This window comes from Staurois parvus, unplaced genomic scaffold, assembly GCF_062004578.1.
Source record: "Staurois parvus isolate SC_StPar_1 unplaced genomic scaffold, SC_StPar_1.0 ptg000634l, whole genome shotgun sequence".
Classification (NCBI taxonomy): Eukaryota; Metazoa; Chordata; class Amphibia; order Anura; family Ranidae; genus Staurois; species Staurois parvus.
Genome location: NW_028318430.1, coordinates 757,296 through 775,134, shown reverse-complemented (window position 1 = coordinate 775,134; position 17,839 = coordinate 757,296). Strand labels below are relative to the sequence as shown.

The 17,839-nt window shown below is 41.3% G+C and overlaps 1 protein-coding gene across 1 annotated transcript in view; it reads right to left on the bottom strand.

Annotated features, from left to right (window-relative positions):
- The window catches only part of MGAT4A (alpha-1,3-mannosyl-glycoprotein 4-beta-N-acetylglucosaminyltransferase A), a 120,305-nt gene that overhangs the window by 5,684 nt on the left and 96,782 nt on the right, over positions 1–17,839 (bottom strand). Inside the window, exons 8-12 of the mRNA XM_089693452.1 lie at positions 17,454–17,529; positions 15,817–15,931; positions 14,212–14,342; positions 12,460–12,567; positions 10,477–10,670 (exon numbers count right to left, since the gene is read on the bottom strand). Coding sequence (XP_089549578.1) covers positions 10,477–10,670; positions 12,460–12,567; positions 14,212–14,342; positions 15,817–15,931; positions 17,454–17,529 — 624 coding nt within the window. The remainder of the gene's footprint in view (positions 1–10,476; positions 10,671–12,459; positions 12,568–14,211; positions 14,343–15,816; positions 15,932–17,453; positions 17,530–17,839) is intronic.

Here is a 17,839-nt window from a genome sequence, read left to right as displayed (position 1 = left end):
GTTTCCTCCGGGTACTCCAGTTTCCTCCCACACTCCAAAGACATGCTGGTAGGTTAATTGGATCCTGTCTAAATTGTCCATAGTATGTATATGTATGAATGTAAGTTAGGGACCTTAGATTGTACAAGCCTTGAGGGTTAGGGACTGATGTGAATGTACAATATATATGTAAAGCGCTGTGTAAACTGATGCCGCTATATAAGTACCTATAATGAATAATGAAGTGTACGTGTCAGCCATGTACGGTATATGTTTAGAAGTTCAGGGCTATGCAATGGTAACCTAATACTTCTGTAGCCAAAGATTGCCTTTAATACACATCAGATCCTTTCATCTTTGCTAAAACAAATCAAGCAAGTTTGCAACTATAACCCTTCAAATTTGTTCCTTTTTCCCTGGCAGATCTACCGGAATTGTAAACAGTTCTACAAGTTCAAATTTTCTTACTGCTGGCTACGAAGACCCTTTAAGGGTTAGTTCACCTTCACCAAAAAAAAAACTGTCTATGCAGGTAAGGGGTGTCTGTAAGACAAAAACCAGCTGTGTAGCTCTGACTAAAGTTGAGTAATGCCCTTGCTGTAGGTGAAGGCTGTTTACATACCTTAGACCTACTGCCAGGATGTTGCTAAGTGGGGCCTAGTCATTACTGCTCACCTCCACCATCACAGGGGTGAACTTTTTCTCTGATTCAAACCCCCCATGTGCACCTTTTCTCTCCTGATGCAGAGTTCAGCGTTTCAGAGCTCACTCCAGTGATGGTGAAGGTGAACATAAATAACTAGGCCTCAATTAGCAATGTCTGGGGAGTTTTCAGGTTACGTTTCATGAGGTATGTAAATGGTCTAAACCTATAGCAAAGACATTACTCAACTTTAGTCCGAGACACACAGTTTGTTTTTATCTATAGATGCCCATTATCCTCATAGGTAATGTTTTAGTAAAGGTGAATTAACCCTTAAATAAATTATAAAAACCCTGGAGTGGTTAAATCAGAGCATGCATCCTTCCAGATGTGGCTGGTCCTTGTCATCAGACATCTATAGAAATGAGCAGTAAGAAGCCCACCTACAGAAATGCAGGAATAGTCCTCTTCATGTAACAATAAACAATAGGCTATTCCCCTCTACTTCTCTCTCCACATCCCCTCCAGTTTAATTATCACACTGCTGGCCTCTGCTGTTTTTAGAGAATTTCCGGACATCTGAATTGATGATTTTAGGACTGAATGGAACAACCATTTACTGTATTTTTTTTGTTTTTGCAAGTTACACTCACTCTAAGAGTGAGGGTGGCACCAGGATATACCCAACTGTACTATTTTTGATGGCGGTGCATGGCTTACCAAATTTATGTAAATACAATTTTTTATAATAGCACTAGCAATGGCCTCTACATGCATCTCACCTCACATTCTGAACCAGAGAAATACATGGGTAGGATTCTATATTAAAATAATGTGCTACTGCTGTCATCTGACGAATAGTGCTCTGCCATAAAGCAACCCAATGTGGCGTGAAGGCTTTTTTTAGGTATAAAAATAAACAAAGTCAATTCACCATTAGACTTTTTGTATTTGATTGCATGCTGATATTGGTGATGGAAACCTCTATCCTATTCACCATTTAATTTATTTTAGGGCATATGATCATTTTCGGACCTTTGTATGTTATTTATTTACCGTACGTTATATATGTTACATCACATGTAAAAGTATCTGGAGCATTTATATATGCTTTCAGCACTGTATACATTTTTTTTTCTTGGGTACAGGCATCCATAACAAGCTGACTGCATGCTACTCTATATTGCCAAAAATACTGGGACACCCCTCCAAATCATTGGATTCAGGTGTTCCAATCACCTCCATGACCACAGGTGTATAAAATCAAGCACCTAGGCATGTAGACTGCTTCTACAAACATTTGTGAAAGAATAGATCATTCTCAGGAGCTCAGTGAATTCAATCGTTGTACCGTAATAGGTTACCACCTCTGCAATAAGTCCATCTGTGAAATTTCCTTGCTACTAAATATTCCACGGTCAACTGTTAATGGTATTATAACAAAGTGGAAGCAACTGGCAACAACAGCAACTCAGCCACCAAGTGGTAGGCCACATATAATGACAAAGTGGGGTCAGTGCATGCTGAAGTCACCAACTGTCTGCAGAGTCAATAACTAAAGACCTCCAAACTTCATGTAGCTTTCAGATTAGCGCAACAAACAACAGTGCGTAGAGAATTTCATGGAATGGGTTTCCATGGCCGAGCAGCTGCATCCCAGCCTTACATCACCAAGTGCAATGCAAAGCGTCGGATGCAATGGTGTAAAGCACACCACCACTGGACTCTAGAGCAGTGCAGACATGTTCTCTGGAGTGACAAATTGCACTTCTCTGTCTGACAATCTGATAGACGTGTCTGGGTTTGGCGATTGCCAGGAGTATACTTGCCTGACTGTATTGTGCCAAGTGTAAAGTTTAGTGGAGGGGGGATTATGGTGTGGGGTTGTTTTTCAGGGGTGAAGGGAAGGGAACTCTTAAGGCGTCAGCATACCAAGACATTTTGGACAATTTCATGCTCCCAACTTTGTGGGAACATTTTGGGGATGGCCCCTTCCTGTTCCAACATGACTGCACACCAGTGCACAAAGAAAAGTCCATAAAGACATAGATGAGCAAGTTTGGGGTGGAGGAACTTGACTGGCCTGCACAGAGACCTGACGTCAACCCGATAGAACACCTTTGGAATGATTTAGAGCAGAGACTGCGAGTCAGGCCTTCTCGTTTGACATCAGTGCATGACCTCACAAATGTGCTTCTGGAAGAATGGTAAACGATTCCCATAGACACACTCCTAAACCTTGCTGACAGCCTTCCCAGAAGAGTTGAAGCTGCTATAGCTGCAAAGGGTTGGCTAACTCAATATTGAGCCCTACAGACTAAGACTGCGATGCCATTAAAGTTTCTGTGTGAGTGTAAAGGCATGTGCCCCAATACTTTTGGCAATATAGTGTATTTCAGAGCAGTGCGTCAGTTCAAAGATTTAGCTTCTAGAACTAGTCAAGGAATGACTTCTTCCATCAGAGCCTTTTGGACATAGGTGTTTTGCTTGATTACACACATAATGCAGACATGTTGGCTATGTGCACTACCTTAGTACCAGAGAAAAGATGGAGAACTACTGCAGTTATGTGCAACATCCTATATATCAGTGTTCTAAAGAACACATTTGTTACCCATCAGATACTCCTTGTATGCTGTCGGTGCAGTTTACTGAAGTTTATTGTTATAGACAATATAACACTACTCTGCTTACAAATACTTTTGCATATCCAAAAATGGAATCCCCACCCCACAAGCGTCCGGAAAAGATGAAATATCCACAAATTAATCAGAGTAGTATCTACCCCAGTGGTCGGCAAGCCGCGGCTCGCGAGCCACATGCGGCTCTTTACCCACTCTAATGCGGCTCTTCTGTGTGCCGGGCGCCTGCTCCCCTCCCTCCTCTCGGTCGGCCGCTCCCCTCCCTCCTCTCGGTCGGCCGCTCCCCTCCCTCCTCTCGGTCGGCCGCTCCCCTCCCTCCTCTCGGTCGGCCGCTCCCCTCCCTCCTCTCGGTCTGCCGCTCCCCTGCCTCCTCTCGGTTGGCAGCCCCAAAAGTCCGCGCGGACCTTTTAATCCGGCCCGCGGATGTGGCTGTCAGGATGTGTGTAGGCGGGGCAGCGTGCCGAACGTGAGGGGAGGGGAGCTAGGCTCCTCTCACAGTCCGCCCTGAAGACCCGAACGGCGCGGGAAGACAGCGAGAGGAACGCAAAAGGTAAGTGAATTGACACGGGGGACTTGGCTTACTAGAAGGGGGGGGGATAGTACTGTGGGGGATGAAATACTATATGAGGGATGAATTACTTTATGAGGGATGAATTACTATATGGGGGGATGAAATACTATATGAGGGATGAATTACTATATGGGGGGATGAAATACTATATGAGGGATGAAATACTATATGAGGGATGAAATACTATATGAGGGATGAAATACTATATGAGGGATGAATTACTATATGAGGGATGAATTACTTTATGAGGGATGAATTACTTTATGAGGGATGAAATACTATATGGGGGGATGAAATACTATATGGGGGGATGAAATACTATATGGGGGGATGAAATACTATATGAGGGATGAATTACTATATGAGGGATGAATTACTATATGAGGGATGAATTACTATATGGGGGATGAATTACTATATGGGGGATGAATTACTATATGGGGGATGAATTACTATATGGGGGATGAAATACTATATGAGGGATGAATTACTATATGGGGGGATGAATTACTATATGAGGGATGAAATACTATATGAGGGATGAAATACTATATGAGGGATGAAATACTATATGAGGGATGAAATACTATATGAGGGATGAATTACTATATGAGGGATGAATTACTATATGAGGGATGAATTACTATATGGGGGATGAAATACTATGAGGGATGAAATACTATATGGGGGATGAAATACTATACGGGGGATGAAATACTATACGAGGGATGAAATACTATACGGGGGATGAATTGCTATGGGGGATGAATTACTATATGGGGGATGAATTACTATATGGGGGATGAATTACTATGGGGGATGAATTACTATGGGGGATGAATTACTATGGGGGATGAATTACTATATGGGGGATGAATTACTATATGGGGGATGAATTACTATATGGAGGATGAATTACTCTATGGGGGATGAATTACGATGGGGGATGAATTACGATGGGGGATGAATTACTATATGGGGGATGAATTACACTATGGGGGATGAATTACACTATGGGGGATGAATTACTATATGGGGGATGAATTACTATGGGGGATGAATTACTATATGGGAGATGTATTTTCAGTTTTAAAAATGTGGCTCTCAAAATAAATTTCAATCATGGTTTTGGCGAGATTTGGCTCAGTTGAAAAAAAAGGTTGCCCACCACTGATCTACCCCATTCCTAACAACAAAGTTAGCGATGATCAGATTGCATGGTGAGGCTGTGCAGACAACCTGGATCCTGCTCTATTCTTTGTGACTTCTACAGCAAAAGAAAAGTGTTGAAGAAACAGCGTAAATATGACTTTGTACACCAAATGCATTGGGAAACAACTACAAAATGTACATTTATTGGACACTTGTGGATATATCTATAAAACTTTGCATAACTGTTCCTCCATGGAAACTGCATGTAAATTTGTTCCGTGTGAATATTTTCAGGCTATACATTGATCAGCCATAACATTATGATTACCCATCTAATATTGAGTAAGGTCCCCTTTTTGCTGCCAGAACTTCCCTGACCTGTCTAGCCATGGATGCCACAAGAGCATAAGTAACATAGGAGTGCAGCGCTATAAAATGATATACACAACTGATAAATGCATAAAGTGCCCAGTGCATGTGAATCCAAGAATTATTATGTGAAATAAAAACGATATATGAAACGGACTTGTGTGTGATTGAAAATGGTAAACATCAATAAACAATGAATAAATGTCCCATAAAAAGTGCAAATAGTCCTTAAATGTGGAATATCTCTTGCGCTTAAAATGAGGAATTCTGTATTCCAATATATGTATAATTCATATAAGAGATGATTCGGTGAAGTGCAGAAAGTGGTAAAAATTCACACTCACCAGATGTGCATTTAAAATGCGCAATGTATAGTATATGATGAAGTCTGCCAGAGGTCCCCTTTAAGGTGGAATGGATGTATAGCCTGGTAAGGATATCCCTCCTCTGGATACTGGGGCTGCTTATGGCCTGATGTCACCTGGGATTCTGCAGATTTAATAGTACTTGCATAAAACTAGCAATCCGCACAGTCCCCAAGACCTGACACTGAGTCTAGTCATCTGTATGAAAGCTTAGTCCAGCCTCTCACCAGTGAAAGTAGTAGTAGAAGTAGTGCTTCTATTGGATCAGACTACATGGGCCAGCCTTTGCTCCCCACATGCATCAACGAGCCTTGGTCACCTATGACTCTGCTGCAGGTTCGCTGGGTTTCCTTCCTTGGACCACTTTTGGTAGGTCCTGACCACTGCAGACCAGGGAGATCCCACAAAAGCTGCAGTTTTGGAGTTGCTCTAACCCAGTCTTCTAGCCATAACAATTTGGCCCTTGTCAAATCCTTACACTTGGCCATCAGCACCCGCTTTCAGATACCATTGTAATACTTTTCACTTTACCTATCAGTGGTCATAATGTTAAGGCTGATTGGTGTATTCTCCTGAGGATCGCTGCTGATATCAGTACATTAGTGGTTTATGAAACAGAGATGATCATCAGAGAACATGTTCTCTTCTGATTGTCTCAGCACACTGAGAATCTGTCATTGACAGACACAGAAACGGCCAGTTTATGAAGGAGCAATGTCAGCCCTTCACTGCCAATCTATGTGAAAATTCTCCCTCCAGGTTCTCCAGCCCAGAGGTGGAGAAACGGGGAGAGAAGAGTGAATCCCGGGAGAACTCAGGAGGAAGGACTTACAACTCCCAATCGCGTAGAGCAAGTTAGAAACACTGTGTGTGTGTGTATTTGTGTATGCAGTGTAGTGAGGTACTGAGCGGTCTCCTCTGAGAAAGCCACCAACTAAGCAGCGGTAAGTTACCGCTGCTTAATAAATTGTGTGTTTGACTGATCTCTTATTGTAATCTCGCTATATCTCGCAGTAACAGCGGTCGTTTTCAAGATTTCAGAGCGTTTGTAGATCACTTCACCCCTCTTTAGGAGAAGTGATCTACACCACTTCATAAACAGGCAATCAGAGGAAAGCTGTCTCCTCTGAAAATGCCAGAGAAGTAAGCAGCAGTAATTTACCGCTGCATGATAAACAGACACCTAAAGCCACTAGATCAGGGGTCTCCAGACTTTCTAAACAAAGGGCCAGTTTACTGTCCTTCAGACCTTAGGGTGGCCACAGTGTGGCCAGTGGGAATAGAAATTGTTCTGGCATCAGTGGGTGGAATAGTGTCCCATCACTGGTGTCAGTGGAAGGAATAGTGCCCCAAGGGCAAGATAAAGGTAAATAAAGGACCACATCCAGCACCCAGACCACAGTTTGGAGACCACTGCACTAGATGGAGCAGAGAAACATACTTCTTTCCTATGATAGTCAGCACCATCTAGTGGCCATAATTAGGTATTTTTCATACATACACGTTCAAACAGTAGAGAATATAGCCTGAGAATATTAAATTTTGCCCTATTCGCACAGAACTAATTTATATGTAGTTTTGACTGATGGACAGCTTATGATTTTTTTTTTTTTTATAATCACACCCCACTCTCTGTCCAGGTAAACAATGAGTACACAAGTCTAACCACAGCCCAAAGGATCATCATTTCTTAACATCAGAAGAAGGCAAGGCACTTCCACTTAAATATTAGAAAATATCAGATTCCTATGGTAATATACATAGCAATGTGCACCATCCTTATTAAATCAAATGATATTTCTCCTAACAATAAGTACACAAGACTAACTGCAGCTGTTTAATAAAGGACCAAAAATTCCATCATCAGAAGAGGGCTAGCCACTCCCATCAAGAAGAAAAAAATCAAGCGCTAATATATACAGCAATGTGAACCATCTTTACTAAATTAAATTACATTTCTCTTCAGTACTCTGTAGCTGATATTTTTTTTTCTACTCAGTATTAAACTAATGACAGTTGGTTTGTTTAAAAAAAAAAAGAAATAAATAATCTGTGAGTGCTGTGTTTGCTTCTGATCCATGCAGCTGCTGAAGTAATTGCATATTTTAATCATATGAAATTATAGAGGGATCCATCTTGCTCTTTAATTTATATCAGGCAGCCCAGATTGCATCACCCTGAACAATAGCTATACTAAGGCACTTCAATTTATAATCCTGCATAACATTTGGTTTACGCAAACAAAGCATTTGTCATTCACAGGCATATGAAAAAAAAATATTAGATTACACATGGCCAATTGGAGGGCCTTTAATCAATCTTCCTGGACTGTAGAATCGCCAATACATACTATGCACTTGTGTATATGGGCTGTCAAGTAGACAAATAATATGCATGAAAAAAGACAAAGCAAGTATTCCAAGAAATCCATACTTTACCATGATAGCCCTACTTAGTATTGGGGAGTTAGGACAGATTGGAGATGTGCCCCTGTATGTCGAACTGGTTTGGCACAGAACCTGTTTTGTCGGTGTCAGTCCACTCAGAACTGATATTGAATTTATGGTTATACTGGCTAAAGCAACTAGACAGAAATGAGATACAGAGATCTTAATACTACAAGTTCAGAGATATAAAAAGCTAGTAAGTGATTCACTTTGCCAGCATCTATCCCAAACTGAAATATCTGTTTTGGCTGGAGTATCCCCTTAATCCGGAAATAAAGGCAAGTAATGTCCCTAATACTTGGCAATGCTATAGCATGTATAAACATTTGAACATAATGTGGAAGTTTTTCTTATACGTCTCTGCATTTAAAACAAATTAAGCCCTTCAACTTTTTTTTTTGACCCGCACATCTTAAAAATAAAATGCAGTATACATACCTTAAAGCGGTTCTAAAGGCTGAAGTTTTGTTTTACTTTCATGCATTCTATGCATGAAGATACAAAACTTTCAGTGTGCAGCTACCCCCTCATCACCCACTTCTACTTACCTGATCCCGATTCCGATCCAGCGATGTGCACGAGAGCAGAAGCTCTCCTGGGTCTCTGTCTCCTCATTTGCTGAGAGACAGCAGCAGGAGCTATTGGTTCCCACTGCTATTAATTATAGCAAGTGAAGAGAGAGTGGGAGGAGGGGTCGAGCCAGGCTCTGTGTCTCATAAACAAACTGAGGCGGCTCGGGAGTGATCACACACGAATGCCCCCAGAGCAAGTAGTTTGTTCGGGGGCACGAAGCAGGGGGGAGAGGCCTGGGCACCGGCAGGGGACCCGAGAAGAGGATCAGGGCAATGGTTTTGCACAGAGCAGGTAAGTATGGCATGTTTCTTATTTAAAAAGCAAAATCTGAAGCTTTACAACCACTTCAAATCCTGCTGTCTTCAGTCTGGTCCCATGATGTCACAGGCCCTCTTCATCCTCTGCATCCAGCAATGGGCAGCTATGGAATGCTGCAGAGAACATAACCACATAATCACGTGGTACCTGTGAGTTCAGGGTGGTTTGATGATACAGCTCCAGGTAACAGGTCCTTGATACCCTGAGCACACAGGAAGTGAAATGAATGATACTGGGCTTCATTCAGCTCAGAAGAGGACAGGTTCTGGACAGTGAGCACCAGAGACTGGGTATTTTTTATTTTACCATGTGCCTGGCATTTACGGTAATTTTTAAAAAATCAGAAAGCCAGAGTTCGGCTGTTTAAAGTATATGGGAAGGCCCACCAAACTGTGAAGTGACTGCTTTACTCTGTGCCATTATATGCTGCCAGATCCTTCTATACGAACACACTTGTTTGTGCTACTATAAGCGCACTTGCTTTCCCTACACAATAAAATGATACTGCAATTATACAGCTTGCAAAGCTATTGTGACCACATGGCTTTCTTAAAGATTGTTTTTTCCATACACTGTATGTTAAAGAATTTACCACTTGCACTATACTTACACTGACCACGAAACGCTGCCCCATTAAAACTCACACAATCAATTGTTTTCAGTCCTTTACAAAACAGTTTCAAAACTTGGCTGCTGTATCTATAGCGGCTCTGGGACATATTTAAAGTGTCACTAAAACCATAATAGTAAAATCTGTCTGTATATGCAGGAAAGCATGCTTGTTATACTCACTGTGGAACTTAAGGGGTTAATCCTCTACATTGTTTAAACATGCTGTTTGATCCTGACCTCTCTGATCCTCCCCTTATTCCAGTGTCCCTCTCTTATCTCCTGATAAGACATCGTGTGGAGGCACTCTGCACATGCTCAGTTTAGTATGTATTGCTGAAGAGGTTTTTTTCTTCTTGGGACTGTGCATGTGATCAGCACAGGGCCAATCAGCACTGTCCAGACAAAGGTTAGGGATTCTGCATCCTCCTAAAGCAGAATGAAAACTCCTCCTACAAGCTTTAACCAGTGCTCGGCTGGACACTGATAGAAGTCACAAGACTGCTCTAACTGCTGATGAGTAAAGGTATTTAACAGTTTATATTTACTAAAATAATTGCATTCCCATGCAGTGTGCACTGTGGGAGACCAGATAGAGTGAATGTAAGGTCCTATGCTTAGTAACAATTTAAGCAAGTAAAATGATTTATTTGCAGAGGGAAGTTCCAAAACATATACAAGTGGTACCCCCTAGGTACAACAAGTGAATATCTTTTGAATATGTCTCCTTTGTCTGAACTGGTAGTAGCAGTTCCCCATGGTAATGCCAGCATTAGTATTCCCAATAATATGTAGTATAAGTACTAACCTTTCTACGTGTACTGGTTTATCAAACTTGAATAAGATGTAGTCTCCAGCCAAAGGGGTGATCGCCCAGAAGAAGTCCTCTCCCAAGTAGGTCTTCTCTAGAGTGTGGCCTTGGTACACTTTCAAAGAAGTGGAGACTTCAGCTGGTGGATTCACATGAATTTTATGTAGCAATGGTTTTAAGAAATCTTTATCCTAAGGAAGAGGCAGAAAAGAAAAACTTTTGCCACTAATAATAGTATTATTGATGGACTGCTCTGATGCAGGAACATGCCAATTTCCTTCCAATGATTTGGCTAATGTCTAAATTTATTCAAAGCCTAAATTTCACTTTAGAATGGGCACTAGTGGTTTGAGTTACCCATCAGCAAAGCGACTCTTGTAGTGAGATTATTTCCCAGCAGTTTCCCCCCCCCCCCCTTAATGTATTGAATACACATGCAGATGGGTTAGTCAATTATTTATTAATTTACAATGTGAAATCCCTCATCATCATTTGTCTTTAGTAATGGCCCTCCATAGTAAGTTGTCAAAATTGGGAACTCTTGACTCTTGTAGTCATATATTGCAACTGGAGCCACTAAGAAGTATAAGAGTCCAAAATGTGTTGTTAAAGTTGGCTTTAAAAGTAGGAATGAGCTGGGTTCAGATTTGAACTGGATATAAACTCCATTCTCCTGAACCCATGGGAAGCTGAAACATGATCGTGTCCCTGATGGCCCAGTGAGGCGCAGGCAGGGGAGAGTCCCCACCCCCATTTGGTCAATGATGTCACAAGCATCCCCGCCCCATTGCGTACGTGCAGCTGTAGGGCAGGGAATTTCCCATCCACAACTTACTAGCTCAGTAATACAGCTAATTCAGGGTTTGGACCCAACTCAAGCTAAAAACATAATAATTTGAATAGAATGGTGCTATGATATAGAGTACCAGTACACTACTGGACTTCATGTGATTATACCAGGATGATGCCTGCAGCTGCAGACATCATCTTGATTTATATAAAAGCAATCCTAGCGGCTAATTAGCAGCTGAATTGCCTTTACAAGCAGCAGGAGAGGAAGTTCCCGCCCCTTCCCATGGCTCTCTCGTCAGATCAGGAGGCCCAAGTGTTCAATCGGTGGTTCCGCTTACTGACTGGAGACTGGAACGGCTCCGATCATCTCTATGGTCTCAGAAACCGTGAGCGATGAGCATTTATCATTTCTGGTTTCGTTGGATGTAAACAGAGCCATTTTTAAATTGAGAAAGCATGTGATCAGATTTCTCAGTAAAGAGAACCTGTCACTGCCTATTGCTATCACAGGGGATGTTTATATTCCCCGTGATAACAACAAAAGTGATAAACAGCGTGCAAACAGCAAACATCACACACATTTGAGGTATCACCATGAACCATGATCAGATCGAGGGCAGTAAACCAGACCTCCTGTGTAAATCTAAAGTTGTAACTTGTAAAGGCTTTTACAGTGTCACCTATGGATAATAAAATGGACGTCATTTGTCACCTTTGCACGGGTGCAATTTTAAAGCATGACATGTTTTAGTCTATTTACTCGTTATAACATCATCTTTTACATTTTACCAAACAATTGGGTTTTATATTATGATTTTGCACATTAAAATTAAAAAAAGTGTTTTTTTTTTCTAAAAAAAACTGCATTTGAATAACCACTGAGCAAAAACTGAGTGACATAAAAAACTGCAACACCCACCATTTTTTTGGCCTCTCCTTTAAAAAACGTTTGACAGGCTTAACAAGGAAGGCAGACATAAACAACTGCTTGTCAAACTCTGCAGCCCAAGTTAAAATTGCTGTGGGCACTAAGCAAAGCATCATGGTCACGGCATAAGTAAGTCAGGTTGTATTTTTAGAATTTTGGGGGGGGGGGGGGTCGTTAAAACCCCACCTGTTTTTACTGCCCCCCCAGCCAGTGTGAAAGTGCCCTACAATACTGTGTGAGGAAGCCAAGCTACCACTTACTGTGAGTTTTTGTATTTTCCCTGCTAAAGAAGAGTGCAGGCCGACATGCTGGAACAAAGATGGCCGGAAACGGATTCGAAGATTAGACTTTTGCCTGTCACAATGTTTCTTAGGAAAAAAAAGCACAAAAACAAAAATACATTTTATTACAATTAACCCTTAAAGGTACCGAATACATACATTAATTTACAAAAATGAAAAAAAAAAAAAACAGCCCACAAAGTTCTGGCACAAAACTTAGATCTAAGGGCCATGTTTTCTAGGGAAGACCAGATAATCAGCTTTTGTCAGAACAAGAACAAGAAAATAATACAGTAGCTGAAACTCCACTAAAGCCTAGTACACACGATCAGAAAATCATACAAAATATACTGCTTTCGAAGTGATCGTACAATAATCTGATCGTTAGTACACAGCTTTCCCTTGGAATTATTTAAAGAGAGAAGCACAAAATTTTTCTCATACAATACCAGATCATACAATTTTAGTTTAACCTTTAGTTTTCGTCCAAAAATACAAAACAAATACACTACAATACATGAAATCACTTCCGAATTTTTGTTCTGTCCTATGAGAATTTTTGTAACTTTTCTAACCCTTTTATTATCAATACAAGGCTACCATGCAAAAAAACCCCCAATAGTCTCATCATGTGTATGGGGCTTAAGAGGGTCAATGAAAAAGTTTGTATGGTAAGTGCAATTATGGGCAAAAGCAGCCAATTTGAGTGTATATTGAGTAGACAAGCTAACATTACCATATATACTGTAGATGGGAACTATGGACAGTCTGTATTTAGACATATTAGTGGCAACATGCATACAGTAATCATTGCACAGAATGGGGAGGGCTATCCCTTAGGCCCCTTTTACACAGGGCGTCTTGCTACCGTGCATCCCTTGCACCCAGGAGGGACAACTGCAGTATCCAGGCTTGCTGCCTGCAGCTTGTCAGAGTCTATAGCAAGCTGCATCTGGATAGGGGTGCATGCTGTTCCGAGTGGTACTTGCATTTAGGGCCATATGCATTTAGGCATGAATACGTGGAAGGCAGAAGACATGCATTCCGTCCATTTATCCCTGTAGGCATATGACCCTAAATATGAGTACAACTCAGGCATTCAGCCCTATCCAGCCACAGCTTGCCATTCACTTTGACAAGCTGCAGGCAACAGGGCTGGATACTGCACCTGTCCCTCCTGGGCATACTAAAACCCTAGAAGGGATGCAGAGTAGCAGTAAAGATGTAAAACACCTTTAGGCTAGGTTCACATCTGTGCGGGTGGTGCGGCTGTGGATCCACACGGAAATCTGTGCAGCCGCACCACCCGCACAGAGGAATGCGGACAAGCGGGCAGGTGCCATTAGTTCTAATGGCATGCCACCCGCACAGGAAAACGCAACCAAACTGGGAACCACGGTTCCCGTGCGGGCTGCGTTTTCAAAAGAAGTGCAAGGACTTCTTCCCTGCGTGTCACGGGGCACGGGAGTCCATTCAAATGAATGGGCTCTCGTTCCTGCGCAAAACGCGCCCCGCACGGCAGCAGATATATGAACCAGGGGTTAATGCTCCTCACAGATAGAAACCATGTGATCCTAGCTGTAAATGCTTTATGTTCTAAATTCGATTGGAAACAAAACGTTTTCTTTTAACTTTGGTAGCTTGTCATACAAAACTCTTGTTTTCCAGCATTCAGTCTGTAATGATTTCAGTATCTGCCCCTGCTTAGAAAACATAAATAAAGCAACTTACTGCATCTTTTTCTGGGTTGCAGACTTTGACCCATAAAATATGATCCAGGAGCCAATCAATAGGCTTCTCCTTATAGAACATAAAAATGAACTCAACAATGAGTGTTATGTCAGGTGCTTGAAACATTTTCCCTAAAATGGAAACAGACAATGCAGTGTCACAGAGCTGGTACACGTAATGCATGGCAAATCTTATAGTCCGCTGTACAAGTGTCTTACTCATGATTTAGGTAACAATCAACAGATAACCTCTGGATAACAAGGTCTACCAAGAACGTGTTCATTCCAAATGCAATTTTGTCATTTTGATCCCCTACTGATGGCAGAGATAATTCAGTAAAATAGTTCATGATCAGGGGCGGACTGACAACTCATGGGGCCCCCGGGCAGCAGGGGATCATGGGGCCCCTGTGTCCTTGCCCAAACTCAAAAGGCCTATGAAAAAGGTACCAGGGGCATCTCATGGGGCCCCGTACTGACCCCGGGCGGTGCCCAAGTTTCCATATGGTCAGTCCGCCCCTGTTCACAATCTATTGCTACCTACAATTGGAAGATTTATTGCCATGTGGCCTGATAAATAACCACTTACACAGGGAATAGGGGAAGGAAATTATGACTCTAGAATGACCACATGTGCATGGGATACAGCCATACAGCTATTTATTTTATCTGTTGTATGATTCAGATGTGTAGTGCAAGAATGTGAAAATTTATATGTATGGGCAATATATGACATATTTGGCTTCCTAAGTTCAATCAAGTTATTTGAGCTTGCAGTTTATAATATGATCTAAAAAAGAACTCACTAAACCCTGTCAGCTTGTGAAACAACAACTGTAAGGCATACTTATTATGAAACACTTCAGGTCTCACACCTTTGTGCAAATACACACAAACATCCAGTGAGCTAATAGTTGCTGGGACACAGGCGGATCCTACCACCTAGCATCATTGGTTGCTAACATACAGACAGTCCCTGCCACCTGGCGTCCTTGGTTGCTAGGAAGCAGGTGACTATTGCCGCCTAGCATGCTTGATTGCTAAGACACAAGAGCCCACTGCTGACTGGAATACTTGGTTGCTAAGAAGCAGGACGCCCCTGCTGCCTAGCATCCTTGGTTGCTAGGACTCAGGTGGCCAACAGCTCTCACACCTTTGTGCTAATGTTTAGATGCATAGAGCGTCTATCATACATGTATACTATTGGATGATACCTTACCACCTATCATTCTCGGTTTCTAGGACAAAGGTGGCCTAGAGTCTTTGTTTGCCAAGAAGCAGGCAGCCAACATACACAAAGAGGCAGTGTATACAAAGAGTTACTTCAGCTGTCAGCCCATGCCTTCTATCAGTCTTGGTTGTTAAGGCATAGGTGGCCTCTGCCATCTTCAGTACTTGATGGCTAGGAAGCAGACGGACAACGTTCATAAGTCAGCATCAGTCATTCATGAATGACTGATGGCAAATCATTCTCTCTGCTTAGCGTGGCACACAACAAGGTTCACCATCTAAACACAGCACTGAAAGGAGCTTATAGAGGTCAATGCTTCTAGTTCACCGTTAAAATTCAGCCACGGTAGTAGTCTGCCAATTTCAACTTTCTTACCAATGAATCCTAACTGAGAAAATTCCAAAATCATCCAGTCTTCTGAAGACAACTGAAGTGCAAAATTCTTGATAGTACTGAAGTAATTCTGTTTGGCAACAATATCATCTTCAAGCTGTAACAATGAAGAATAAAAACAAAAAAAAAACAACTTTTTACCAAACCAATAAAAATATCAATCAAAAGTTTATAATAATAAGGTGGAACAATAAAGTGAAGCACGTGTACCATAAAAAATAAATACAACCTAATAGTGAATAAAGCTATGCATATGTAAACGGCCAGCTGAGCACCTATCAGAATACGTGAAATTAACACAACTCAGCTAGTGTGAAAAAACAAAGCACATGTAGGATACCCAACATCGGAAGTGATATAATCTTACAAAGCAAATACACCTTTCCACACTGGCTAGTATGCCAACGTTTCTCCTTTTACTCAGTTTCTCTCCCTCTCTCAGCTAATGTGACACCAGCGCTGCTGAGGAGTGGCAGGGAAGGGACAAACAAGGATGCTGTGCAGGCGCCCGATATCCTCATTGTCAACTTAAGGCATCATTGGTTGTGCCACTGGCCTGCATGGTGTCCATCGTTGCAATGATGTCTTATGAAAACACTGTGGCTTTGTGTAACAAAAGTAAGGCGACATCCACTTTTTGACATTTTTGGGGCATTTAGGGCAATTTTTAGGCATTTTCCCAAGGTACCCCTGAGGAGTCCAGAATGCCACGCCACCCTGGTTGAAAGGCTGGTATACAGCATATTAGCTGTTTTAGCAAGTCAAGTTGTATGTGACGAATTACTACTAGATATACTCTGTTCCAGATAAATGAGATCCTTCACAGAAATCTAAAGAATAATATTTTTAGTCTTCCAACCAACAGAAAGTCCAGGCAGTTTCAGATTTTAATTGTAAGGCCAAAAAAAAGGTGCTGCAGGCCTGAAAGAAGCCCAGTATTTGGGCTACAGCATTGGGCTGGGGACATCAAACCCTCCAATAGACAAGACTGAAGCAAATAAAGCCAACTCAAGTCATTGTCACACAAACAGTTGAGAGCCTTTATAAGGACTGTAGGCTGCAACTTTGGAACTATTTCAGCTCCACTTACTGATCTCACCAAAGAAGCACATCCACCATGGTGAAATGGAATGGAAAAGAAAAAGAGAGAAAAGAGAGAAAAGGAGAAAGAGAGAAAGAAAAGAGAGAAAGAAAAGAGAGAAAGAAAAGAGAGAAAGAAAAGAAAGGAGAGAAAGAAAGAAAGGAGAGAAAGAAAAGAAAAGAAAGAGAGAAAGAAAAGAAAGAGAGAAAGAAAAGAAAGAGAGAAAGAAAAGAAAGAGAGAAAGAAAAGAAAGAGAGAAAGAGAGAAAGAAAAGAGAGAGAGAAAGAGAGAAAGAAAAGAGAGAAAGAGAGAAAGAAAAGAAAGAGAGAAAGAAAAGAAAGAAAAGAAAAAAGAAAGAGAGAAAGAAAAGAAAGAGAGAAAGAAAAGAAAGAGAAAGAAAGAGAGAAAGAGAGAAAGAAGAGAAAGAAAGAAAGAAAGAAAGAAAGGAAATAAAGAAAGAGAGAGAGAAAGAGAAAGAGAGACAATGCGGATGCCAAAGTGACCAAAACATCTAATTACATACACAGAAAATAGTTACCTGAATGTAATAAATACCCTTCCGCTGAGCATACATCATAAGAAAGCAATAGTCTAAATTCTGTTTGGTTCTCCATCTTTTAAAAGACAAATAAACATTAGAATAATTTTCTCTTAGTTCATTACACATAAAAATGTATACTTTAGTGTAAGTACAAACTGACAAATGCCTAAACCTGAAACCAATTGCAAAATATGGAAAAACAAGCATGGAAATATATGAAAGGAACATCAAATATTGCTTTAAAGCTCAATTCTAGCCAAAGCAGGAAAATAAACAGATGACATACAAAAGAGAGGATTCACATGACAAAGTGTTTTTATTTCTGTCCATCCAGTCCTTCATTTATAGAGTTCTGCCACGCCAAACAGCCTTGAATAGCAGTG